General features: G+C 37.5%; 2 protein-coding genes across 4 annotated transcripts; one reads left to right on the forward strand and one right to left on the reverse strand.

Moving 5' to 3' along the window:
- Nucleotides 1-1,927: 1,927 nt before the first annotated feature.
- Nucleotides 1,928-20,194, forward strand: LOC113676507 (leucine-rich repeat flightless-interacting protein 2). Of its 2 annotated transcripts, XM_089181901.1 has the most exons (14): nucleotides 1,928-2,332; nucleotides 7,879-7,974; nucleotides 8,192-8,251; nucleotides 8,856-8,972; nucleotides 9,438-9,547; nucleotides 9,672-9,732; nucleotides 10,281-10,373; nucleotides 10,802-10,919; nucleotides 11,287-11,375; nucleotides 16,100-16,190; nucleotides 17,551-17,630; nucleotides 18,975-19,028; nucleotides 19,152-19,202; nucleotides 19,543-20,194. In XM_089181901.1, the coding sequence occupies exons 1-14, from the start codon at nucleotides 2,243-2,245 to the stop codon at nucleotides 19,642-19,644; spliced, it is 1,212 nt and encodes a 403-aa protein (XP_089038027.1). In that variant the 5' UTR covers nucleotides 1,928-2,242; the 3' UTR covers nucleotides 19,645-20,194. The 2 variants fall into 2 exon arrangements, with proteins under 2 accessions (XP_089038027.1, XP_089038028.1); XM_089181902.1 differs by lacking the exon at nucleotides 17,551-17,630.
- A 2,237-nt stretch (nucleotides 20,195-22,431) lies between these two features.
- LOC113676498 (uncharacterized) lies at nucleotides 22,432-25,134 on the reverse strand. 2 transcript variants are annotated; one of them, XM_027193162.2, is made up of 4 exons: nucleotides 24,876-25,134; nucleotides 24,564-24,787; nucleotides 24,101-24,191; nucleotides 22,432-23,181 (listed from the first exon to the last, which is right to left on the reverse strand). In XM_027193162.2, the coding sequence occupies exons 1-4, from the start codon at nucleotides 24,994-24,996 to the stop codon at nucleotides 23,114-23,116; spliced, it is 504 nt and encodes a 167-aa protein (XP_027048963.2). In that variant the 5' UTR covers nucleotides 24,997-25,134; the 3' UTR covers nucleotides 22,432-23,113. The 2 variants fall into 2 exon arrangements, with proteins under 2 accessions (XP_027048963.2, XP_089038029.1); XM_089181903.1 differs by lacking the exon at nucleotides 22,432-23,181 and adding an exon at nucleotides 23,724-23,885.
- Nucleotides 25,135-27,332: the final 2,198 nt, after the last annotated feature.

Consider the following 27,332-nt stretch of genomic DNA (forward strand, 5'->3'; position numbering starts at 1 on the left):
ATGTCCTGGTGTGCCGGTTAACGAAACTTGCGTGACATCGGTCAATCGAATGATAGCGTGACAGCTAGATAATTTGATAAGTAATGAATGCTTTGAACATAAAATGCAATAAAATGCCGGCATTGGTTCATTGTTGGGTTACTTAGGTTATTTGAGCCGTTTGGATCTTTTGAATCAGTTGGGTCATTCGGGCCAGTTGGGTCATTTGGGTCAGTTGGGTCACTTGGGCTAGTTGGATCACTTGGACCAGTTGGGTCACTGGGGCCAGTTGCGTCATTTGAACCAGTTGGGTCATCAGTTATCTATAAACCAGGTGAATTTTAATCGCCGATTTCCCACCACAATCGCCAAAATACAAATGCTGACCTAGGCGCCTGTTAGTTCATTCTGGCTTTTCTCGCCATCAAAGAAGCTGCTCACAAAAGTCACATAGTTAGTTTTTCGATATTCGGTATATCATGGACACTCAGTATTACTTTTGTTTGTAAAACCTTTAATTACCGACGATGGCAGGTTTAAAACGCCAAGGAGCGAGTCTATGGGGCCGTGTTTTATGTGGCTGGCTATTTTCGTCGTGGAACCAATAAAATAGAGAGGTGACAATAGGCTCAGACAAGCGAATATGAACAGTTTGTATTATTTTATCTCAGAAGATTACGGGGAACGGTACTGATAAAAAACCGCAACGATTGGAGTATTGCAGAGGATACATTCCCTTAATGTGTAGTAGGATTCCAGAAAACGTTATCTGACTGTCCTCATCGAAATATTCAATACCCTAACTCCATGGAGTGACCGAGACAGAATTTCTCCTTACAATATCAATACGATATCAAGCAGACGAGTGATGAGAATAAGGGGAAAATATAATTTGGGAGTTAATCAGCTGATCCAACACCAAATTCTCTGAACTAACATCGTAAGAGTTGTATGGTAGACAGTAAAGAGAATCACGGCTAAAGAAATCTTGGGAGAAAAAATGTTAACACTGAGGTGACAAGAATGAACGCAGTTCAATGAGGTTTTAGCACGAGTAGTTTTAGGTTGTTTTGTTTCATGTAAAAGTGGTTTACTTCTAAAAAAAAAAAGGTACAGAAATCTGAAAAATGGGCAAGGGCGTTATGAGCATCCCTCACAGCATCACTCGAATTTCCGAGAACTTTACAACTTCTTGATTGGTTTCAGTTCGATTGCACGCTATTAGGTCAGTATCTCTTTCAGCCTGAACACCAGCACGTACGTTCAATTACAGACGTCACATTGAAACTCGTTGTCTTTTCAATGCAGTCTCTAGTACTTCTACATACTCAATAACTATTCAAAAGAAAGCTGATTATCGACGCTCTCTCCACTAGGCCTGCATACTTTTTTGATAACTGGGAAAAAACGAGCATTACAATTTTTGCACTCTTTTAATGAAAGTTGCACTACTAGCATAATCAGTATATATCAAGTGTTTTTGTTGGAAACTTTAGCAAAGTTAAAAAATTTTCAAGTTCGGTCATCAGTTCAGTCTATTTTCAATTCAGCATTGTCTTGGGAAAAGAAGAAGGTTGTGTCATTCGTCGTATAGAGGACTGGAAACACTGTAAGTACAGAATGCGTCGGTTCCAGTTCCCGCTTTCACAAGAAAAAAAAAGGCAGTAGCTGGTTATGTTTATCATAACAAGTATCTCACTCAAAATAAAGAAGAAGAGTGTCATACTCTATTAATTAACAGTAAATATCTAACTCAGACTGATTTTTTTTGAAAAGCAAACCATAGGAGAAAAATAGCACTATTTCCAAAACGAGCATAATTTTGAGCATGATTTGAAAAAAATCAGGCATAGTAGCTGGTGACATGATAGGGCTTACAGGCAACAGCCAACAGAGCCTGCCTCGCCCCCAAGTAGCCAAGGAGTACGGTCAGCGGATAGCACCATTTGAAAATGCCCGCGCATGTATTCTGTTACTTTTGATCCGGGAGATTCCACCAACAGGCGACTATGGCGGAAAAGTGGTGCTACGAAGCGAAAAATATTTGCCTTGCCTTGTGAATTTATTTTAGGAGTGTTGAACTAAGCAAAGCAGATAATTAGGCTTTCCCTGCCGGACTCCTTCGTAGAAAAACTACAAAACGAGCCGACTTAATGTGTACAATTTGTGGAAACAGATGTAAGTTCTAGTATTCAATCCAGACTAGCTGATTGCTTAAAAGTTGCCGAGGAAGGTGTGTGTTTGTGTGACTTCATCGTTCAAAATGAGCTCAGCACACGGTGGCAGAAGGAGACCGCTTACTAGGACAACGTCTTCCTCAGAAGATCAGGCCTTAAATCAAATTGCTCGTGAGGTAAGGGATAATTTGTTCTTAATCTTTTCAACGTGAATTTTGATTCGTGTCGGGAGATTCACTTACTGGACCAGAAATTTTAATGCTGACGAAGAACTTATGATTTTTCGCATACTGCCGAGTAATTGAACGCTTTTGTTATGGTTTTTTGGTTCGTCACAGATAAGTTTTCAAGATTCAGTCTTTCCTGAATTTCTTGGCGTTTCAGTTCACTCGACGTACAATTCGTGTTCATGAATGATGTAAATTTCTAGTGACAGTTTTACATTAGTGGAGCAAGTCACGATTTTCCGGTGGCTGTGGCACTCACTGTTGAACACATCCTAAAAATAGTTTCGAGTCGAAAGTTTGTTCCTTTCATTTCAGTTTTGCTTCTTTGTCTTCGCTAGCGTCGGGTAGTTCCCGAGTTTCATAGCTTTCGATAACCTAGCATTTATCTCTTGCCTGTGGCGCCGGGGCGTGTTGGTGTTGTTTATTATTTACGATTGCTACCACTTTGACTTTTTACGGTGGGCGGCCACCTAAACCATTTCCTGTGTAGGTTCAGTACGTTCCAACTATTCATGGTTTACGTTCAGCTGCTTTTTGAACCAAGTAACTTTTTAATCGCTAAAGGTGTTCATTTACCGTTAGTCTTTCATTCGAATTTTAACCGTTCTACAAGTGATAAAAATCGTCGCACTTCAGTTTACTCCTGTTTTGAAATGACAATCAAAGTCGCTGATATTGGAATTAAAACCATTCTGTCGATTGAGCAGTTAACTCTTCAAATTGCTTGTATTTGGTGATGAATTTGTAGGTTTAGCAAGTTACACTTTCAATTTGCAGCGCACAGAATTGTTAATAGACATGTAGACGAATGCATCCTTTTGAAACCAGAATAACATGTGTGTGAATGTTTATCTCATGTAAACACAATGCTTTTAAATATATTTTTCTTCATGACAAAAGATAAATGGCAGTGATTAAAGAAAAAATGAGATAGAAGTCCTTTTAAACCCTTAGTTTAGTCACTTTGCTTGTTCTCAATAGCATTCTTGAAACATTTCCTTTGGTACTGACAGAGAATTTGCCTTGCAATTGAGAACTTCTCTATTCTGATCATTTCCTACATTCTGATGACTTAAGCATTGATATTGTAAAGAGAGATTAGATTCCTGTCACTCTTAGGGGTTGAATGTTTAAGCTGATGTTGTTCTCCTGAAAGTTGACGTTATTAGTGCGGTGATGAGAGGGTTCACTTCCCAGCAGTTTGGCCCAGGTTTGGTTCAATAACCCACTGTCATGCAGGATTTTCTTAAGGGTAGAAGGCAAATAAGTAATAGTTGGTGGCCAGGTTATCATGAACACTAGGCTGTTTTGTGAGATTACGCAGAAGATGAAATGTCAGTTTAAATGTGACCATGAAAGGCAAAACCGTCAGATGACAAACGGTTTACTAACAGTCCTTGAAGTGTTTGAACAGTTTGCCTAACCATTCAAATGGGTGAATAAATTATTTGAACAGTTTGGTCAGCCATTCAAATGGATGAGTAAAAATTTCGAACGGACGGGCAAACCATTTGAATGGTTAAATAAAGGATTTGAATGGTTTGGTCAGCCATTTGAATTGATGAGTAAAAGTTTTGAATAGACAGACAAACCATTGGAATGGGTGAATGAATTATTTGAACAGTTTTATTAGCCATTGAATGGTTTGCTTTGCCATTTGAATGTATGAGTAAAACTTATAATGCCAAATGGACTGGCAAGCCATTCAAACAGATGAAAATATTCTTAATCTGTACGATTGGTTGTATAATTGGTTTGCCAATCATATGGATGAATAAATTGCTTACAGGATTTGCAAAACCATTCAAAGTGCATGGCTTGATCATGGAACGGGCAACATTGCTGTATATTGTTTTTATTTAATTTGTCGTTGTTGTCAATTTCAAGGCCTTTATTCTCACAATCAAAAATGGAGATTTTCAATTTCTCATCAAAAAAATGTTATCAAAAACATGTTATCAAAAAAAATCAATGCTCTGCTGATAGACCATAAACTGTGGGCCACTTTGTACTTGATTTCATTAACTGAAATTGCTGAGATATGAATACCATACAAATGAGGAAAGTAAAACCAAAACTTGAACGTGTTTTAAAGTTGTTTTGTTAAAAAAAAGTGTATTTTTTTTCTTTGCAGAAACTTCTTAACCTTATATTTTTTACTTATATTTAGGGCATCGGAAATGCAAGTTAGCAAGTACTTGAAAATTAAGTCTCCATTTATGATTTTCATTCAAGTAAAAACAAATTTAACAAAACATGTTTTGGTGGTGTGAATAGGGTATAAGTCATGGCTAGAACCGCTTTTGATATTGCATGATATTGACCTCACAATAAAAAAAAAAATAGTAATGAAGTTAATTTGCCTAGACAGTCAATAATTTGCTAACCTGACACTTGATATTAATCTTGCCTGTAATAGCCCGCCAAATTTTCTCTTTTTCTTCTGACGACTCCACTGAAAACTTTGCAAATACTAATGCTTTTAAATGTTTCAGTTTGTTCCTATCCAATCACTGTTTTCCATGGGTTCCATCTGTGTTACTGGCACCCAGCTCTTGTTTTGTGGAAAAGAACTGCAGAAGTTTGAGGGTGCAAAGGTGCCTTTGTTTCTCCACTTTCAACATTGCTCTACTTCCTTCACTTTACTTGGTGAATAGTTCTCACCGTTTTTCTCTGCCAATTAGAGCAATTTCCTTATTCAGTGAGAATTTTCATGACTTAGAAATGACTCTTTTGCAAGTGCTTGCCTATTTAGTACCTAACATTTTTAGTTATTGTCTGAAACTGTTTGTCGTCATGGTTTAAAATGATAGCTGAGTTAATCGTTTTTCTCACAATTTAGTCACATAGATGTGGATCGCAACATTTCAACCACTATGCTGAGTATCTGTAGAGAAATGAGTGCAATATTCTCCTTTTGTGTAGATGAACAGAACAGACATCAAACTGTTGAACAGATGCTGCAGTTCTCTGAACGGACACCTCTAAGTGGTGAACGGTTGCAAAAACTATTTGAATGGATGCTAATGTATTTCAAACGGATATGCAAACTGTTTGAATGGTTTGTCGAACGCTTTGAACAGATTTTTTTTAGGCATTTGAACAGAAAACGAATAGATAAAGAACAGTTTACCCATTCAAACAGATAACTGTTGGTGTCCATTTTACCTTTCTTGGTCACAAATGTGTCACTTGTTCCTTAAAGTTTCCTTAACTCTTTGAGAAAATTTTGAACATAGTATTGATGCACATGCTAAAACCTTTTGCTGGTAAACTATATATTCAGTTCCACTCAAAATTGGTTTATTGGCCAGTGCACAAATTTCTTTGATGTTATTTGATTTTTTTGTGATACTGTTGTTAACATACAAAGCACTGAATGAATTACGCCACCATATATTATTGACCTTTGAGACATTTATATACCTCAGCATAATATTAGATTGTCAACCCATGAAAAATTGGAAATGTCACATTATAATTTAGGTTTTTATTGTTATAAGTATTGGTTTCATCTCTTTGGAATTCTTTACCAAAGTATATACGATTATGTGAGACTTAACATTTTTTAAAAAAAAACAGTTGAAGATGTATGTTTCTCAACAGGCGCATACCACTCTCTTTATAGTGATTAATAGTATTTCAATATTTTGTGCTAGTGTTGAGCTTGTAAATTCTGTATTAGGTCTTTTAAGGGAGCTCCTTAGGGTTACGGACTGTGTGAGATCTGGTTGCAAATATAGCATGAGCTTTAAAAGTGTCAACATGCAAAACAAACATGGTGGCTTGATATGATTGTATGATTGTTATCTGAAAAGGTGTGTTAAAAACAGTTTAACACAATACAGTTTTTTTGTGATGGAATCTAGGGTTTTCAGTGACTGCACCCATAATAATATTAATATTATTCATAGGTTTATACAGGGCATGAAATTAACTTTTTTTTCTGATAGCCACTTGGCTCCTAAATTCTTCTAAGTAGTAGCCAATTCAAAAAAAGTTGGTTGCCATTTTCAAAGAATCAAAATCTTTCTTTACGCTGTCAGCATTCTAGATAGACCCTCCAAAATTAAGTTAGGGAAAAGGACACTAGGATGGATGATATACAACGTTTAGACTTATCTAAATCCAAGATGGCGTCTAGTTATCGATCGAGATGCATGTGCTATGTTTTGGAGACAAACTTAACGAGGAAGTTTGCCGCGGATTTATCTTTGCAAATTTTTTTAATTCACTATATCTCTTGGTAAGGTTATGATGAAACATTCTAGTCGCCAATTTGGTGACTAACTTTCAGGATTTGGTCGCCAAAGTGAAAAATTTAGTCACATTGGCGCCTGTATTAGGTGCAATTTCACGCCCTGCTATAGGAAAAGATTACCAAAAGGTGGCAGATTCGAAAGTCTACGCATGCTCAGATACCGATCTTGGCAAAGTTCTTTTCCATTACGTAATGTTTTGCAACAAAGAAAATAGGGATCTTTTGAGAAAGATTTATAGGATTTCCTTCAATGAAATTTCCTAAGATTTGCTGAATCATCAAACATATTTGTGCCCTTTCTAGTGCCTGTTGATAAATACAATTCATAGAGGAAGGAAATAGAAAATTGCAAATGGCAAGGAAACTGGCTTGGTAAATCTTATTTTTCTTGGCTTTTAAATGATCAGCTGGACAATTTTCACAAATTGAAAATTTTTAGAGATTTCACCAATGCAAATTGAAGAAAATCAAAGGCAGAAACAAATTATCACTGGCGAGTACCTACCTTTGTGTAGCCTTAGCTTAATAAAAAAAATCATTTTGATAATATTAACTACAGATAACAATAGTCTGAACCTTGCTCATTGCCTTTTAATGGCTTTTAGTGATCTTGAGAAGCAAAAAAATAAAAATTATCTAGAAAAACATTTCACTGGTGCACGTGCCAACATTGAGCAAAATCCCTATGGAGCATCCTAAATTTTAGTTTACCATGCTTGCTCTGTAAAGCACTTTTGGAAATTTATGGGAAAAGCACTATGTAAATGATTATTATTGCCATTCTATTATGATATTGATGCTTAAGTAGCAGGTTAGTCCTTAAAAACCCTAACATCAGTATGCATGTTTTCCAAATTTTTCTGTATGCATTTCCTGTGGTGTACTCACAAGGAGAGTTTAACAGTCAATAACTTCTTGAGTTCATGATCATTTCCCTCATTTTCATGACCTTAATGGTTAATTTAGGTCTGATATTATAAGGAGAAATTAGATGCTTATCACTCTCAGGAATTATAGGTTAAGGATGGCAGACCTATCTGTCTGACAGCTCTTCATGACAGCTCTGGTCATGTTTGTCTGATTGCATTTTTGGATGTTTTTTTTTTCTTGGTTTAATTATTTTGCTGAGTATATGTTTGTAGAAATCATCATTATTTATAGATTGTAGACTATTCATGTTTTGAATTTGACTCATATATTGAGTATTGAATTTGGTTGTGTGTGTGTGTTACAGGCGGAGGCACGTCTTGCAGCAAAAAGAGCAGCCAGAGCAGAGGCAAGGAGTATTCGTCTGAAGGAGCTTGAAAGGCAACAAGAAGAAGGAGGAAATGTTAGTCTTGATTGAAATTTACTTATTATTTAAGTACTTTGCAACTAAACATATTAAAACTCTAACCAAAGGTGATAAATTTCAATTAGAATAAAGATTGCTGGAGGTAGATGAAAACCCAACAAAAACACATTCAGTTGACTTGAAGTTGTAGACATGTAGCTATGGGAATGATAGGAAATTAGATAAAAGATTCCCTCTGTTTCTAAATTTACAGGTTGATGATGATGAACAGGCTTTAAATGAGGAGCCACCCATCCCACCTGCAAGAAAGAAGGTACACTGTAGATACACTATTTGTGAGAAAGTGAAGATTATCAGCCGTAGTAACAAGTAGAACAACATCAGTGCTCCAAAGGGCAGCCAAGTTATTTTTCTTTTTTCTTTTTACAAAAGTGAATCTTCCCAAGAGTTGCTGATACAAATTCACAGCCATTCTTTACTTTAACCTTATCTATGAAATTTTCAAATGGCAGTTTGTCAGCCAACATAACTTCAGATTGACTCTCGACAAGTCTTTTCTCATAAATTAAAACTGGCTTTGCCACATGTTCATGCATACGTAGATGTTGGTGAAAGACCACACATACCTCTTATTTTATAAGCTAAGCAGCATAGTTACCTTGTCTGACAATGTCCTTTAAACCTAATTGCAAATTGGCAACAAGGTTTCCAAATCAAATTTTTTTAATGAATCACAGGAGGAGGAAGATTTATGAAGAAGCAAATTGAACATGTTGTAAGCTAGATCTCTGTGATACAATGTAACTGGATTGTTGAAAAAAGCATAATTCAACCTTTTGTTGTCACTATACTATTGTGCTTTACTTAGTCATAGTTTTTAGCTTTAATTTCCTCAATTGTTTCCATCTTTGCAAAAGAATCCAGTGGCAAGATCAATTTCTACAGGATCTTCAAGCCTTAGTACTGTTCAAAGAGACCAGAGTATAGACATGAATGGGCCATTGGTGCCAGAGAAAGTTTTAAAAAGTCTTCAGGTTTGTGATCATAGTTTTTTTTCTTTTTTTTAATATAAGAGTGGACATCAGAGCTGATGATGTCGAGTTGATGTTTTATAGATCAGAATTTCCAATTTCGGTAACTACAATGTAGCTTTCCCTTTTCATCACCTCTTAAAAACTTTTTGGTAAACACCATGAAAACATTTGACCTTCTGGTAAATCATCTCAACAATGAACATGAGAGCAAGCCTTGTATTTTTTGAAACACACATGTTTTTATTTAAATGATTCTGCTTTGGTAAAGGGCTAACTCTTGAAATCTTCCCTTTGGAACTCTTTATGGTGGCCAATTTAGGTTATCAACCCAGTTGATAATACTGAATTACCTTGTTTTATTTAACCCAAGATAACCAGATTTTGGAAATTAAGGGCTCAAAAGTCACAATTAGTTGTAACAAGGGGAATGTATTTCATCACTTCATTTGTTGTGTTGATATTCAGGAAAACCTGAAAGAAATTGAAGATAAGTACAGAAAGGCAATGGTTTCCAATGCTCAGCTGGACAATGAGAAGCAAGCACTACTGTATCAAGTGGACTGTCTGAAAGACAGGTACTTATGTATGGTAGAGATTGTTGTGCATATCCAGGAATAAAGTCAGTGATTGTGTAAACAGGATCAAAAAAGTTCTTTTTTGATCTACTTAACAATGGTTTTATTTGATATCACATTTTAGACTTGTTGAAGAGGAAGAGATTTCAGGTGAAGTAAAAGCTGAATTCAAAGAAAAAGCAAAGGTAATTGCAGAGACAAATTAAAAGGCAATTTAGACTTTTAGAGGTCGTTTTCACCAAGTATATATTCAGTAAAAGTTTGCGGAAAAAAGGCTCATATGCAGGGTTCAATATTGTGACCAGCTGTTCATCAATGCAACTTAGAATTTGATGTTGGCAATCAGCATTTGATTTCTGGTTGTCAGCAGGCAACCAACTCGATGTCTTTTAGTGTTCTCTATGTAAATTAGCTCTTTAGAAGGAAACTCTTCAGGTGCTTATACACCCAGCTGGTGTTTGTTGAAGAGCAAGAATGCTCTTCATAAAGAAATGTATCTAAAAGTTGAAGTTTTTGTACTTCCCTGTGAGCTAAAAGATTTCACAATCAAATTTGTTCCATCTGGCAACTGAACCAAAATGTTTTGATAGCCCTTTGGCCTCCTGCTAAAAAAAAGTTAACTTTGTTCTTTGGTTTGGTGTAGGCTTTATATTTCTTCTTATCAAACTTTTTAAATTATTCTTTTTTCAGCTAAAGCTATCTGATGGTTATGAATTCTCTGTTTCCTTTTCAGGAATGCAATAGATTTGAAAAGACCATAAAAAGCAAGGAAGAAGAAATTCAACAACTCAAGGAAGCCATTGAGTTTAGAGATAATTTCTTGGCGGTAAGAAGTCTGTAATACATGTACAAGATTGTTTATAAGATTTTAAGACAGTGTGCTTTCTCTCATGACAAAACATGACTTTAGCAGAAAAAAACTAGGATTTGAAAGAAATTTGGTTTCTGCAAAAACATATGAACTGTGTTGCATTGTCAACTTCTCCATGAACTAAGAAATATCCCAGATAGATGTTAAATTGGATGTTATTTAGTTGCCTTAAGTTTGCTGTTCTCTCTGTTTTTAGTACGCGTTACCTTAATCCATTAAAAGCCAATAATTAGCCAAATGATACCCTTTAAAAAAAAAATTATTTATATTACACTTGCATTCCAATTTCATATTATCTTCTCTTGCACCCTATGTCACAATGCTGTGGCACATATACTTGAATCTTTGTAGGGTAAACTAATGATTTGTTGTTGTCCTTTCAGGAGCGAGGTCTTTCCTTGTACGAAGATCAGGTTCTGAAGGATGGTGAGGATGATGAAACTAGCACAGTTAGTTTAAGGGATGCTCTCAGTTTGGCTGTGCCTGATGAAACATCTTCAGGTATGAATTGTTAGACTAGTGCTAGACCTTAAGATAGTGTTGAGTGGTTCCTGCATGACTTTACCAGACAGACTTTTGCCTCCATCCTTCTCAGTTTTTCTTGTTTTTAAAGAAAAATTAGGTGTTCCCCTGTTTAGAAGGTTAATTGAAAAATGTTGGACAGTACTGCACAAGACCAATTTTCCATTCATATCATGGTGTTACAAATGCGAAATGGTAAGAGTGCAGTGAGATCATTGCTGCTGAGTTATACAATGATGAAATCTCATGAAACAGAGTTTCTGAATATATACATGTAATTCAAACATTTATAAGAACTAAGGATTCACTTGCTGTCGTTGTTTTTATTTTTCTATCATTTATTCAGATCGAAGCAGTGTATCTGAACCACTAAAGAGTCGTTCAAACAGTCGGCGGCCATCTTTGTCAGATGAAAAGGATGTTTTAGTTTTACAGGTGCTGAAAGGTTTTTTTTCAATTTGTTTTTATCTCTAGGTTAGTTTGTTGAAGTTTTTCTCTGGTTCAAGTTTTTCTGTCCTGCTTTGTTTGATATTGAAAGAAAATGAGATTTTGGCTGTGGATGCAATAGAAAAAAATCAAACTTTTGTACTTAGAAATGGCAACATTATGTGAACCCAGGTTGAAAACCTTGGTAAGATCTGGACAAGATCTTGGTGAAATCATGGCAAGATCTTTGATAAAATCTTGGCAAGACCTTTGGTAAGATCATGTAAGATCTTGGACAAGATCCTGCAAGAAGCTGCAGGATCTTGCTAAGATCTTGACAAGATCTTTCAATGATCTTGGAAAGATATTTTTAAGATCTTGCTAAGATCTTGACAAGATCTTTTAATGATCTTGTCAAGATCTTGGTTATGATCTGATCAAAATTTTTGTAAAATCATGCAGGATCATGGTAAGATCTTGACAAGATCTTACAACCCTTGCGAAATGGCTTTTGGAATTCCTAGGAATTCCTAGGAATAAAGGTGTGAATTTTCATGGTAAATTCGGACTGGGAATTCCTAGGAATTCCCAACCATAACAACTCTGGTTCTAAAAACCTAGAAATTCCTAGAAATTCCCAAAAATTCCCAGAAATTCCCAGAAATTCCAAGTTTATAGCCAACAGGACTTGGAATTACTTGGAATTCCTAGGAATTCCAACTCAGAGAACCGATGACTTTCCCTGAAAAGCTGTAAATCTAAAAAATTCCTAGGAATTTCTGGGAATTTCTGGGAATTTTTAGGAATGTTTAAGAATTACTGGGAATTTTAAGCAAAAATTTGAGGCTAATGATATAAAATAAATACTTTAAATTAAAAAAACCCAGCTAAAATTCAAGTATTCAATAAAATTTATTTAGAAGCTTAATTAAGGCTTACATGTAAAATATTTTTGATTAATTACTAACATCAATGTGTGGTAATATTAGGATGGAATTTGATTTATTTTTCTTTTCTTGAAAACTTCACACGGATTAATCCTCAATTACAGCTATTCATATAAAATAGTTCTAATCAATCATTAAATTTGGTTTGACACAAATTGTGAATAAAATCTGTTGATTCTCTTCCATAAAATACAATTTATCTTAAGTTATATTTATATAGTTATATTCTTGGGAGTGAAGGGGCTAATTACAGACAAATAAAATTGATTTTTTTATTAAAATCTTGTTGTAACTGTAACAATAAATTAGAATGAAGTTATCCTAAACTGCAAACTTAGCTGCTGTTTGTACTGTTTGTATTTTTTTTCCTGGGCTCACAATGAGTTGGCCTTGAATGAGGTTGTCAACAAGAACCTTGACCATTTTGTATCTGGATTCCTTGACATCTGAATTTGAAAAAAAATAATATATTAAAATATGTATGTTTAAAGCTCAGACCAGGCTTTTAAGATGGCCATGAGGAAAAGGGCATTCATTGGATTCTCAAATTGAGAAATCTCTGTTATATCGAGTGACTTTTATATTGGAGTTAGTACATCTCTCTCATGGATTTTACTAAAAAAGGGCTGAATACATTATTTTGTTTTTACCAAGGAGGGCTTCTTTATGTACTAAGGTTTGTTATGAATCTTGAATGTTCCCAAACGTGACTAGAGGAATCTTGAAACCTTACTGATAGGTTTATTTCATTGTAAAGCATAAGCTTAAGAAACTGCGGCATGCAAGTGACCGATTCGATTCTCAGAATTTTTCTAGTTTCAGTTGCGCCGAGAGTTATGTAAGCTTAATTCAACCCGCTACATCTATTCTTTTATAAGATTTTGATCACGTAACGAATATCGCAATTTTTACTCACCACAAACTTTCAAAATCGTAGCTTTACAGATGGCCACTCGACCCTTGTTTTTACCAGTCCATATGTCAACTGTTGTCCCTTCTTTTAACTCCACGGCGCCAACGACTTTCTTCTCTTTTATAACACTCACGCTATTCTCGTTTTCCCATTGAACCACAATAATAGCTATCTTTAGAAATGTTATATTAAGCAAAACAGTTGAGAAAAGCGATCAACCGATGAAAAGTACATTCAAAGATGAGCGCCAAATGGAGTCTTCTTTGTTTCCGATCACGGGCATGATCACGTGGATCTTTTAGGACTTGTCATTGGCTAGCAAAGTGAATCCGCTGACTTGCCGATTGCAGTGTTAAGAGAAGCGCCCAACTTTATTCTGACTTCTCCGAGCAGTTCTCTGGTTCTAGAAGATGGACAGCTTGTTGATATAAATAAAGATGTGAGCTCACTCTATGTAGAAATAATCGACAAGAATCGATCGTATTACAAATGCACGATTTGTGGCCGAAAGTTGTCGAGGAAACAAAGACTCGAAACTCACTTGAGTTGTGTTAATGGCAAAGGTGAGAAATAACACAAGCCAATCACAGTTTTGAATGCGACTACAAATCGTCTTTTACCCTCATATTTATAAAAGAAGGATACCACATTCGCAAGTATAAGAGATACATAGATGATCCCTGAGTGTACTAGTACCTAAATCTACACAGCTTGACCGTAGCAAGCGTTCAGCAACACGTTCCAACACCGCCATCTCGATTCCTCAGTCAGTCGTTTCCACTGAACTTAAAGCAGTATTGACAACAGAGTAGAGTGCGTCTTACAAAGGAGAAACATTTGTACAAGAGACAGGAGTAGCTATATGCGATTACAGAGGTGCGTTGGAACTCTGGTCCACAAATAGTTATGCACTGCCCGAAGTATAAAACAATTTTGTTGATAGCTGACAGACAGAGAAGAACAACAAGTAAACTTAAGAGCTGTTATTATTGAAGTGTGACTAGCACTTTTCATTTTTATATAAAGAAGGACTTGTAATTTGCACCAAAAATAAAAAGATGTAATATTTTTTTTGGGAGATCCAGTGATTGGGACATTTAAGAAATTAAGTTATGAAAGGAAACTTGGTTGGTACTTCTCACTACTAACAAGTCTTGTTGACAAATATTTTCAGATCAGAGTTTCAAATAAAGTAAATTGAAGACGTCATATAAAAGGTGTTTTTCCTCAAAGGGAACATTGACTACCTCTGTCTTGTCTGCATGCTAAATGTTTGCAAAGTGTGTGGATGATCCACAAGTATTGGAACTCTTACAAAAATGTTTTGTAAGAATAAAAACAGCAAAACAAATTACAGCAATTAGTCATGAAAATAGAGCACAAAAACTGAAAAAAAAAGCAGCAACAACAATCATGAAAAAAGAAAGATTAATTAGGTGTTGAATTTGTTTGTATAAGGCATGAAATTTCTACTAAAAGTATTGTCAACAAAAAGTCTCTGACAGTGTTTGAGGCAACTGAGCTTGACTGTTCCATTGTTTTCTAACAAAGGCAACCAGTAATGTAGGGTAGGGAAGTAATATAACAATGTAATTATTGTTAATTATTGTCGAAGTTGGCAATTTCCATTTAACATAACTGACAGCTGGTTCATGAGAAAATCCATATTAATGTAAAGATTTACTAAAACTTAGTTTGAGTAATAAATTTCATGATCTTTAAGTTATAAACATGTACATGTATGTATATCTCTTGGTAAGTTTTGTATAGCATACCTTTTATTGAGCCAAAGTTTTAAGCCTCTGAAATTACTCTTTTTCTTAAAACCTTCACATTCAAGGTATTGAGAATTTCTTAGAATTTATGTGGACCTCAGGGTATTAAAATTGCCTCAAATTCAATTCCCAGAAATTCCCAAGAGTTCCACACTTCTTAAATTATAGGTAGTTTGTAAAGCTGAGAATTCCTAGGAATTCCTAGGGATTTCAAGTCCTCACAAAACTGGAGTCTTCCTTTCCCAGAAATTCCCAGTAATTCCAAGCTTTTTAAATCAGAGTTAATTTGCATAGTTGGGAATTTTTGAGAATTCCTAGGAATTCCTAGGAATTCCCAGAAATTCCCAGAAAACTGGGAATTCAGTTTGCAAGGGTCATTTACATAATTGGGAATTTTTGAGAATTCCTAGGAATTCCTAGGAATTTCCAGAAAACTGGGAATTCAGTTTGCAAGGGAATGATCTTGGCAAGATTTTTTACTATCTTACATGGTAAGATCTTAGCAAGATCTTTCAGTGGTCTCAACTTGCCAAGATCTTGGCAAGATCCTTCCAAGATAAAGATCTTGACAAGATCATCCAAGATCTTTCATGATCATAAAAGATCTTGACAAGGTTCTCAACCTGGGAATTACACTTGGTGTGTTTCTTTTCTTTGAGTACATCTGAGGTTTGATTCCACTATCACTCCATTCCCAGATGTGGATGCTACAGGTTGAGCTGGGTACTAGTCACTAGTCCACAATTATACAGTGTGGCCTTCAAAAGTCAACAAAAATCAGGGAGACTTGCCTCTTTAACTCCCCACCTGATCCAGACTTAATTTCTCCTTACATTATCTAAACAATATCAAGCAGACAAGTGATGGGAATAAAGAAAAATATTAGTAAGGAGTTGGGATTATTAGTTGATCCGATACTAAATTCTCCAAACTAATATAAGAATGGTATGGCAGACAGTAAGAAAAAAGACTGATGAGTTCTTGGGAGTGAGTAGGTTGAAAAGGGGATTTCAAGTTGTGACAAGCAAGAGGAATTTATGACACATGTATCTGATACTGATGATTCATTGTATTTGACTCTTTTCTCTTCATTACCAGATAAAGAATCTTCAAACAGAAGTAGCATCTCTGAAGAGAGAAGATATTGAGACGCCCAAAGCAATCACGGCTGATTTAGAAGAACTTAGAAGTATGTGTTGTTTTGTTGAGATTTACCATCAACAAGTTAATTGTATTTGTGGAAACACAAATTTTTTAGACTGCAAGTAGTCTTCATTTCATTTTTGACAGGGTTATTTTTCCAGTTTCCATTGTTCTGTTGTTTTGATAACATTTGAACCAGGCCAGCAGGGTTTAGCTCTTCTCATAGCAGCTTTCAGCTGTAGCTTGAAAAATTGGTAGTGCATAGGCACCTGTAAAGTAATTTTGCTGGAGATCTGTGAAAATTTGATCCTTGCCAAAAAAAAATTATCCTGTTCTGGGGACAAGAAGGGCATGTCCTTCTCTCAGAACATCTCTCTCCCGTCGTTCTTTTTCATATGGTTGTTCTTCAAGATTTGCTAGGATTGTGGGTTTCACCTGTGTATCAGTACACTTTAAAGGGAAAGAAAATTCATACGTTTCCTCAGGGTTAGATAGTCAGTTTCTTATGTACGTGTTGCAAAAGCAAGGTTTTCTCGTGTTGGGGAAAGGCTTAGCTTTTCCCATCTGCATGAACCGAACTGCAATGTTATTGCAATGTCGAACAAATTCTGTGACAGTGACACCGAAATAATCTCCTACCTCTTCTTGGTGTGTTCTTGTGTTGCCATAGCTTCATGGTTAATTTAAAACTCATTTCACTTACATGCACAGGTGAATTAACGCGTAACGCAGTAATAACGAATGCATTTATGGATGCAAACTAACGTAAGTTAACGAACGATAAAAGTGACGGCGTCCTAATCATGTGATTGTAACGTCTACTAATTGCTGAGTAAAATTTGTAACAGTTTCATCACTAATCTCATTCCTCGTCTTACTTACCACTTGAATTAACACGTTATTAAAACATGCGTTGCGTTAAATGACCTAAGGTAAATTAGATTCATTCAAAACAGACGCTGTCTCGCTGAAGTTGAAGGTGCTTGCCCGGTGGTATCAGGGCGCTCCACTGCAGCGAGCCAGCCCTCAGATTGAATATCACCCTCATGGTTGGCAAATCTCCGCAACCCAGCTATGAGTAAGCTTCCCCAACGCCTGTCAACCCTGCTTAGATCAATGAAGGGAATAAGTAAAGGGGGTTGGGTGGGGTAGCGATTGTAAAAAAGTTACGAAAGTGCCCGGGATCGCTGGAAGAGCGGCCTTTGCCAAATTTCTCGACGGCTCAAAGATGTCAGCGGTAACACACTTGCAGCGTTCCACGTAAGCTTGGACCTGTGACAATGACTGCTGACCGGAAAGGCCCGCTTTGCCTTGTGAAATTGCCGTTGAACGTATTCCAACTTGTATTTAGGTACAAAGTGTCAGTATTTTACGAATTATTATGCTATCTTTCCCTTTCCTTCCAGGAGAATTTAGTAGGCAAATAAATGATTTCAAAATAAAGCTGCAAAAAGCAGAGCAGGACAATGCGCGGCTTGAAGGACTTGTAAGTAAAACTGAATGGCTGAAATAGCTTAAACTCATCTCCATGCCACTTGTCAATCGGTCAGTCATTTGAAAGAAGAGAGTATTGGACAAAACGCTTACTAAGTCGAATTCATTTATCGAAATTCTTGTCTTATCCTCACAAGTGACACTGAGCATATTTCAAACTCTTACATAGGAATACGCCAGAAGGAGAGAAGAAGGTTTTGTGACGAGTGCAAGAAGTTCTCTAAGGGATAAACTTTCTAGTTTAAGTAGTGCCTGTGAAAATATTAGAGGGAGTTCAGGGTTTTTTTTAAGGTTTTAAGTAGCCGGAGCTTTTTTAAAAGTAACCGGCTGTGGGTCCGGAGTGGTCTCGAAACTGCTCTTTCCCAGTTTCCTGCTCGCATAATTATGTATTCATATCTCGAAATCCAATATGGCGGACAAAACGTCAAAAAGACAGTCCCCATTAGAACGTTTTTAAACTAACCTTGGGTCAGAAGTCTTTTTATGTTTTCAGAAAAGATAGGCAGTGCAAATTTATATTTTTATTGAGCCCAAGTTTAGACCTGATAAACATCATCACTGTACGGGCTCTCGAAGCAATGAAAGTAGCCGGCGAAACCTTGCAGAGAAGCCGGCGTAATTCGCCGGCTGCCGGCTCTTATCTACAACCCTGGGGTTACATTCAAACGTTCGTATAAAGTTGATATTCAGCAACTACCCCTAGCCGCTTTGGGGACTTCGTTGCGGCGATGCATAATTTTTGGTTTCTTTCAAATGAGTTTTAAACCGAGCAAACAACCCTCGTTAGCGGGATTCTTGGAGGCTGTTGTCGAATTTCAACTGAAGAATAGAAAAGCAAGTGATATTAATGGTAATTTGTCGTAATGTTGAATGGACAGGTCTGTAAACTGCCTTAAATTGGAGTTGTTGAATGTACCTAGTACATGTTAAGTGATCAAGTTAAACCCCCGAACGTACCCTAATATACCTGCTTACTGGTTGCGTAGGGGGAACAAATACCTTCCTTCTTTGCAAGAGAACTTGAAGATTTCTGACCGAAGGAGTTTAGTGCTAACTGTTACAAATTGTTAATCAGCCAAAAGCGGAACTTTACTCACTAAAACTACGAGAAATCTAACTCATGCAATTGTCCAAAACAACACTTCTCCCTTGGTACGTAATTTCTTTCACTATCTCAGTGATTTTACAATGACTTCTGAAGGCCCAAGGCAAAACGGCAATAAGTAGTCATTTCGCTTTCTGTCGCAGAGAAGTGTTGCGTGACAGACATTGCGTGAGTTTCTTCTGTGTTCTTCTTTACCGTCCATTATTGACTCGAATGTGAAATCTGCTCTAGGTGGCGAGACTGGAAAGTCAAGTGAAGCGTTACAAGACTCAGGCGGAGGCCGCGGTGAGAACTCTATCTTAAGTTCTGAGATGTCAGTTTACCCATAGTGCCGTTCTTGTAGTTTCTTATTTTCTTTTTTTATCTGATTCCTCAAGTTTACAATTTCAAAACTTCTCTTTCTCACAGGAAGCGACGGAGGATTCTCTTAAAGCTGAAAAAAGAAAGTTGCAAAGAGAGGTTTGTGTTAATGCATGTTTCTAGATTGTTTTCTAGCTCGTTACTCACCCTCCGCTCCCCCTTTCCCTCTTTCCCTCCCCCTCTCTCTTTCCCCTCCCCCTCCCCCGACTCCATAGTGCTAATTCTGAAAGATTACCACTTTGAAATCAGAAGTTCTGGGGCTCGAATCTTCACGAGGGACGCGAAAGTGTTTTGTGTCCCAAGCTCCTGACAAATATTCTTGGAATTACAGAGACGTAGAAACTTCACGTAATGCCCTTTTTGTTGTTGTTGTTGTTGTTGTTTGCGTTGTGGCAAGTTTTCGTTGCTCTTATTCTATTTCTCTCCCTTTTTATTGCAGCTTCGTAAAGCTCAAGATGAAATAGGCGAATTACAGACCGTTAACGATCACCTTCAGAAGAGATTCGATAAACTAAAGAGCAAAAGAAAAGATGACACGTAGTGCATGTAGATATAGTTTTGTTACTAATTCAGGGAACATTTGTATGTCGAATTCAATGAACAGAACCGACATATCCAGTTTAATCTGAGGCTAACAGGCCTGTTTGTGCAATAAAACAACATCGGTCGTTATCACTTCCCGATGAGTTTTGCCGTCATTAACTGTCACTGTCATCGTTATAGTTTGTCTGATTGGCTGGAAATAGTTAACAAAGTGCCTCAGAAGGTTAAGGTTGATGAAAAATGACACCTGAGAGTACCATAGAAGATAATTTTATATGCGCGAGGTTATTTTATATTTTCCAACGTGAGATAGACGCATTTTCGTAAGGGAATGTTTAATAACTCGAGGGAATGGTGTGGAAAACGTAATGCCGTTTGTGGCTTACTTACTTATGACTTGCAGACTATATTAGTAGATATGAAGCTATTTTTTCCACAAATAGTTTTCTTTCAGTTAAATAGGAACACAATGCCTTTTGAACTGGCTTTAACAGCATTTTGATCGCTTTCAATGCGTAGTAGTCAATAAACCTGGTATTCAAGCCAAAGTACGGAGTGGAAATTGTTTTTACAGGAAAAAAATTGTTGTTTACTTAGGGATTAGTAATTGTTAATGAAGGGAAATTTAAAGGTTTTCTGAGTGTAACCGTTTTGCTTCTAGGAATTTTAAACACATAGTTTTCTTCGATAGAATCAATACATTGTTTCATTGCTGAGCAACAGGAGACGAAAATGCACAAACTTATCGGCTGGAACTGCACTTGATATGACACCAAATTCTCTTAGCTAATTGAAATGAAATTATTCGCGACTAGCGGGGAGTAATGCTCAAATGATAGAGGAAGTGGAAGGTTTCAACGGCTCCGAGAGGAATTTTGTGTAGTTGGAACGTCCTCTACAAGATTTATCGGAACGCGCCCTTTTTTCGGGGGGGGGGGGGGGGGTGGGGGATTTTAGAGGTATGTCTGGTCGGTCTTTAAGGCGTTTCTTCTCTCTCTCTCTCTCTCTCTCTCTCTCTCTCTCTCTCTCTCTCTCTCTCTCTCTCTCTCTCTCTCTCTCTCTCTCTCCAAAACAATCTTTTTCATCACAGCTATTGCTTTCTAGAGGTGTCATTTGACGAAATGGCGAGCCATTGCATCCCTCTCAAAAAATAACTAGTTTACCCCGACATCCCTCCAATACTTGTTATTCATTTCAGTGGTAATTATTAGCCGTAAGTGCAGCAAGAATGGCGCTAAAAAGAGCCTGATTAGCATATTGCATCATCTAATCGCTCTGACGAAGGGCTAACGCTCGAAACGTCAGCTTTTTTACCCTTTACGGTGGCTAATTTACGTTTTCAACCCAGTTGTTAACACTAAATTACCTGCTATACTCTCCCACCGACGCAGCACCACAGTTTCCTTAGAAACTTACCCCTTTATTAAGTTGATGACGGTTGGAGTCCATTGAGCATATCTGTATTTCTGTGCCATTTCGAATCGTCATTATAACTGAGACAAGTAATAATTAGGTTTACTTTTTCGCAAGACGCAAACGTTTCATTTTATTCTGACACGATATATGGGAAAATTCTGATAACATTGTTATCCGACGTTAAAAGCATGTTTTTGGTAAACGGTTGCGTCCAACTGAAGATTTTCTTGCACGGGGTCGCGCCACGCTCTGAGGCATTCACGTAGTACTCACGTGGAGCCCAACATGTATTAAGCATGGGTACATTCAACAACTCCAATTTGAGGCAGTTTACAGACCTGTCCATTCAACATTGCGACAAATTACCATTAATAGCGGAGCTCGCAGAGCCTAGCCCCATAATTATACAAAATAGTAGTAACCCATCAAGCCGAAAAAATTTGGATGTACGACCGTACGACCGTACAGGGTGCTACTTTTAACATGCGTGGTCAACTGTACCGCGGGCTCGCTAACGCCACGGCTTTAATTTGTTCTGCACTGGGCTCCGAGTCGGACGACCCGGGTTCTAGTCCTAGCCGGGGCAAGGCGTTGTGCCCTTGAGACGTGCGGGAAAAAAAAATGCGAGCTCCACTTTTTGGCTTGGCTAAATCTATATATTATCAATTGTTTTTCTATTCTTCAGTTGAAATTCGACAACAGCCACCACGAATCCCGCTAACGAGGGTTGTTTCAGTACGGTTTAAAACTCGTTTGAAAGAAACCAAAAATTATGCATCGCCGCAACGCAGCAACGAAGTCCCCCAAAGCGACTAGGGGCGGTTGCTGAATATTAACTAAGCGATCGATTTTCAAAGTCCCGAAATTTTTAACCCTCTAAGTTCAATAATTTTCACTTCTGTTAAGCGGTTGTGGTCATGTTTGACCGAGCCCCAACGGCCTGTTTGTATTGTCTTCCACCTGTATTGAACGGTCACTTACAGTGGAACCACACAAATAAAACTAAGAATAATCTTTCGAGTAAAAAAGATCCCATGTTTGTCTCCGAAAATCAATTTCAGAACTTTGAGTTCTAATATCCTTAATACTTTGCAGATTATCTTTGGACTGTTGGGACAAATACGCACGAACATCACGCCAATCATTCGCTGATCAACCTGTACTAAGCGGTTTCTCTTTGGGTGACCGCTGAAGACAGGTTCGAAGGTAGTACCCTCGGAAAAGTGGTCCTCATCCAATATTCCATACTGATGACTTATTTAATTATTCATAGCCATTCATGTTTGACCTTCAAGGCATCATTTCAAAGTATTTAGAATGTCAAGTAAAACCGAGAATGTGATAAAGAACAAAAGCACGAGTGCCAAGATCTGTCCATTTTTTTTAATGCAGGGTTTTTACAGCCTTTTGTGTATTAATCAAACGCATGAGTTTATCTCCCTCAAAAGAGGACTTCTCCAGACATGATCATCTTTACTTATATACATTCTGTTTTAAAATCTTAGCATATTAACAAACTGATCCTATTTCTCCGTTCCTTCATGGCTTATGGCTTATACTTCATTCTTTCTATAGAAGTTTTATTTTAAGGAGCGGTTATCTTTTTCTTCACATATTTTGGTTACAAATTTCACCAAACACATGATCATATTACTTTAATGGAATCGTTCACTTGTTAACAATTCTTTACAACTAGCACTTTTGGGTTAACTGGGCTAGGGAAGTCTTTGGCAAGAAGTTCCCATAGGTAGGTTACAACGGATATCATTCCAACGCTGTTCGAATTCGGGCGAGGAAAGACCGTACATGTGACCACATGGCTCAGAAGCATTTCCATTCGGCTCACCTGTAGCCCAATTCTTGTAAACTGGAACTGAATGGTCATACCAGTAGAAATCATTCGCTGTTGAGTTCCACTTCAGCCCAATCCAAATATATTTCACAGACGGAGCTTGTCTTCTTGCGAGGTCCCAGACGAACTCGTTCTCTTCGGCGCTGTTAATCTTCACCAGTTCCCCTTTGAGGCCGCGGCAGAACGTTTGAGCTTGGAGTCATGTCATAGCAGAGTCACTGAATAAGTAACAGTTATTTTTGAACAAAGTCCATCCTGTTGGACAGACTAAAAACGATTTGAACATTTAGTAAAAATCAACAAGTTGGTAGGGAACGTCTATTATACGTGAAAACCTGTAAATGTCTTAACATTTAAAATATGTTAAAGTTCACACGGCAACCAGGTGGACAATCAGACATAGTTTGATGCTACACTGGTTTGCAGATTTAATGAATGTAACCGAAGAAGTTACAATTCATAGACCCAACGTTTCGACACTCCTGTCTAGTGCCTTCATCAGGGGTGATCTAAACGCTGCAACAAGGTCTTTTTATATGATAACTAATTAGCGGCCTTTTTTTTTTTCTGACGAGCTGTAAATAGGCGTCAGGAAGCAAACCACCATCGTCACGATTTAAAGGAGCGTGGGCGGAGTTAATATGCCTCCAAACAAGCGTGAGCGGAGTTAATATGCCAAGCCTCCAAACAAAGGCGCTGGTGGTAACCACCAGCGCCTTTGTTTGGAGGCTTGGCATATTAACTCCGCCCACGCTCCTTTAAATCGTGAAACTTCCTCTGTAACCCCTATTTTTTCGGCTTTTAAATGATCGGGAGGACAAATTTCACAAATTGTGAAAATTTTGAGAGATTTCACCTTAGCAAATTGAAGAAAATCAAAGGCAAAGCCAAACAGTATCGTTGATGAGCGTCGCCTAAAACAAACGATGGTGCGAACCTGGCTCATCGCCTTTTTTATGGCTTTAAATGACCTTGAAAAGCAAAACAAAACATATTCTAGAAAAAACATAACGCTGGCGCGCGCGCTAACATTGAGCAAAAACCCTTTTTTCTTGATTGAATAGCATTTTGAGTTGCGCCCACAGCTAGCAGGTTCCTCAAACGGAAATAAAAAAACTCCCTTTTTAAATAAAATAATTGAAATGAAAAGAGACCAAACTTAGGATAAATTGATAACTGTACTCACATTTTTCACAATGTTTCCCCTTGTAGCCTGAATGACATTGACCTCTCTTTGTTTTTCCGCTGCGCCGGAGGGAGACATCAATGCACGAGATCTAGAGTCATAAATGAACGAGTCAAAAAACTGTTTCATAGGTAGATAAGCTTTATCACATATTTTTTCTTTTACCGAAAATTCATCTCAGGCCCCTTGCAGTCTTTTCGATGCGATGCCCTCTTATCACTTTCTATTTGTTTCTGTTGATCTCTCAGTCACCTCAAAACTTCAAGAATTCGGTTTTCTTAATATCGTGGAATTCTTAAGTTCACATGCACTTTGCGTCTGGCGTTAGTTGAAGTAAGGGGTCAGCACTGGACTAACATAATTTCTATGGGCACTCCAGATCTAAGTTACACAAACTGGCTACTGACTCTAACAAGCTTTTGTTGTACTGACTTGAGGCCGAAATGTAAACAGGCAAACCAACCTGTAAGGAACCATAGTATATAGATCCTTTTTCGTGTTTGAAATCATTTGGTTTCAGCTGCCGTGAACTGTAGTTCATCTCACAGACGCGGTTTTTCGTTTTGTTTCCAGGTCGGATATTGAATGACTTGCAGTTCTTGTTATCACTTCCGAGGCATTGCAGTTGGCATTCAAAGTCGTGAGAAACAACAATGGTACGCAAGACATGTTTAGTTAAAACACGATCTAAAATGCAACGAGAAAGAACCGTCGTAATTGAAAAATAATAGAAGAGAAACAAAATTGGAAATGATGTGTTTTAAATCATGCTTACCAGCTTGAGTTTCAAATATGCTTCCGCAAAATTCTTTGTTTGCCTTCGAATATGCATTTACCAGAAAACTTTGGAGAATCACAATGATGCCGTGGAACTTCTTTGGGGACAAAACAGCCATTAGAAAATATCCACTTGTTTCTCTTTCGAATTTCAGACGAATTTCCAGAACTTGTAGTAGATGCCCTGACGGCTATGACGTCTCATTTTTTATTCATGCGAATTTTAAAAGTCGGGGGTGATTCTCAAAAGGGAAAGGTTATTTAATGGGTTTTTCCGTGTTTACATAGCTTTTTTTAATTTCGAGTGGTTTTGGGGAATACATCACAGGTTATTAAATTCAAGTCGCATTTGATGGTTTGTACAACTTTTGAGATTTTCCCAACTTCCAGAGTGCTTAGCCGAGGCCATGTATTAAACTCGCAAAAAGTCCTGTGTTGCAAACTTCAGATATTTCTTAAAAATGAGCGCAAATCTAAAACGTTTTGAGTTTAGGCACTCCAGTGTAAATTAATACATTTCTCGACTGATGAAAATGCCCACGCTTTCTTAAATAATTTATCCAATTTAGCACACATAATTCCTCAGAGTAACCTGTTGTATACATAAGAGGCGTAATTAAAAATTGAAATGATGTGCTTTATAGGAAACGTAAATGACATGATATTGGCGGTTCCGAATTATTGTCTTTGCATTTGGCTCTGGTTGTCGCTTCCGCTAAGCTTAATGAAAATTACCATAGAATACAGCGACTACGCCATGTGATGGCTTCGCGGCAGTCTTCACATTCGATGACGTCATACCCCCAGCAGTTCGCTGTTCCATTTGCAGTTTGTATTTTTGGTGGTTTCGGCGAGATAGCCTTGGCGGCCGTCACCACCAAAAATACAAGGATGTCAAATAGATCAGCAAATACAAAGATGGTTTAAGGATCAGCTGCAGGATAGAATAGCTAATAAAGGAATGGCATGGCCAAATTATAGACGGTTTAGTTTTTCTTCATGAAACAGAACACCCTAAACATGAATAGTTTAGCCAAATGATAAACGGTCTAGTTGCCCATGTCGAGTTAGAACATCATGGAAATCGTGAAATGGACTATGGGTGGTGACGGCCGCCCATAGGGAAATGTATGGTAAACAGTTAATCCGACGTCTAAAAATCCGATTTTAATAAGAGATTTTCGCTTTTTCGCAGCCCTTTAATCAGAAATGGATTTGGGTAATGCTGATACAAGGGAAACGGAAGTTTTTGTAATAACTATAAATCGCCAAGGAATAACTCAACTAAGCCATTCCAGTTTTTTGTTCGTGTGTTAGGTCTACTTCTAGCGTTTTTCGTGGCTTGATAATACAAAAGAACGCTAGAAGAGCTGCCTTGAGGCAGCAGGAGATTGAAATGGCGTGCTAGGGCATTAAATATTATTGCGGTACATTAAAGTGATGATTGCGAACGAATCAGCGTTGATAATCGGCTCAAAACTGAACCCTTTCTTCTGTGACGTTGAGTGATAAAAATTGTTCCCTTAAGGAGCGACACACAACCGATGATATGTCCACAGTTTCTGCCGGAGTTCGCTTGATCTTGCTTTTCCTGACAAGATCCTTCCAGGAGTTCGAGAAGAAAAGTTGCAGCTCAAAGACTTTTGAATTTTTTCAAACAAACTATCACTTGAACGAGGGATTTCCTCATGTTTTTACCGCATATTTAATCCTTTCAGAGTGCAACAGTTCGGTAAAAATAATTTCCATCTCCGTGGACAACGGCTTCTCTCCTTAGAGGAGGTATATTTTCAAACGTCGTAATTTGTTTGTTGAATACGTTAACAAGCATGAAAACAGGCAGTACTTGTATAAATACAACTGAAAAGACTGAAATGAGTTATTTTCAAGTGGTTCCTGGCTAATTTTGTAATATTTCGAGACCATTACGCGATGACGATATTACAATGGACCTTACGCAAGGAGAGAAGTTTTTTTTTTGGACCAAAGTGGCAAGGTACTCTGCAATTACTCCAAACTTTGCCCTGACACGACGAGTTCCGTAATCGTGATGTGCTATGCAAAGTCAGAAACGCCTAGAAATGTTAAGTCAGCATCGCCATATAGCTGACGTGTGTAGTGAAGGACCCTGCTGGTCAGTATTAGATTCCATCCACCAAAACCACCTCGGTCGAGAGGGACTGAGATGGAATATTTAAGAGAGAATTTTTCTGGAGACCGCGTGAAATCAAAAAAATTTGGCACATGCCTAGAAAAAGCCCTACCTTCATACTTCGCTCAAAGATACCTTAGGGTAAGTCTATAAACGTGGTATAATTTTTTTTGTTCAGAACTGTTTTTATTTTCAAGAAAATCACCAAACACTATATCGAGCCCCAACCGCCATAACAGTGGCCCAAATGAAGCCGACGAGTAGGGCAACAAAAACGTTATTCTTCAAAAGCGCAAAAGAAAG

The sequence above is a fragment of the Pocillopora damicornis genome, chromosome 9 (assembly GCF_964200805.1).
Source record: "Pocillopora damicornis chromosome 9, jaPocDami1.2, whole genome shotgun sequence".
Classification (NCBI taxonomy): Eukaryota; Metazoa; Cnidaria; class Anthozoa; order Scleractinia; family Pocilloporidae; genus Pocillopora; species Pocillopora damicornis.

Bases quoted from the DNA above. Each gene is read 5' to 3' on its own strand.
- LOC113676498 (XM_027193162.2), bottom strand. From the start codon at position 24,996: ATGGCTGTTTTGTCCCCAAAGAAGTTCCACGGCATCATTGTGATTCTC. The intron at 24,192-24,563 runs GTTGGTTTGCCT...TTATGACTCTAG, and splicing joins TATACTATGGTTCCTTACAG to ATCTCGTGCATTGATGTCTC. The intron at 23,182-24,100 runs GTGAGTACAGTT...AATCGTTTTTAG, and splicing joins GGGGAAACATTGTGAAAAAT to TCTGTCCAACAGGATGGACT.
- LOC113676507 (XM_089181901.1), top strand. From the start codon at position 2,243: ATGAGCTCAGCACACGGTGGCAGAAGGAGACCGCTTACTAGGACAACG. The intron at 10,920-11,286 runs GTATGAATTGTT...TCATTTATTCAG, and splicing joins GCCTGATGAAACATCTTCAG to ATCGAAGCAGTGTATCTGAA. The intron at 11,376-16,099 runs GTGCTGAAAGGT...CTTCATTACCAG, and splicing joins AGGATGTTTTAGTTTTACAG to ATAAAGAATCTTCAAACAGA.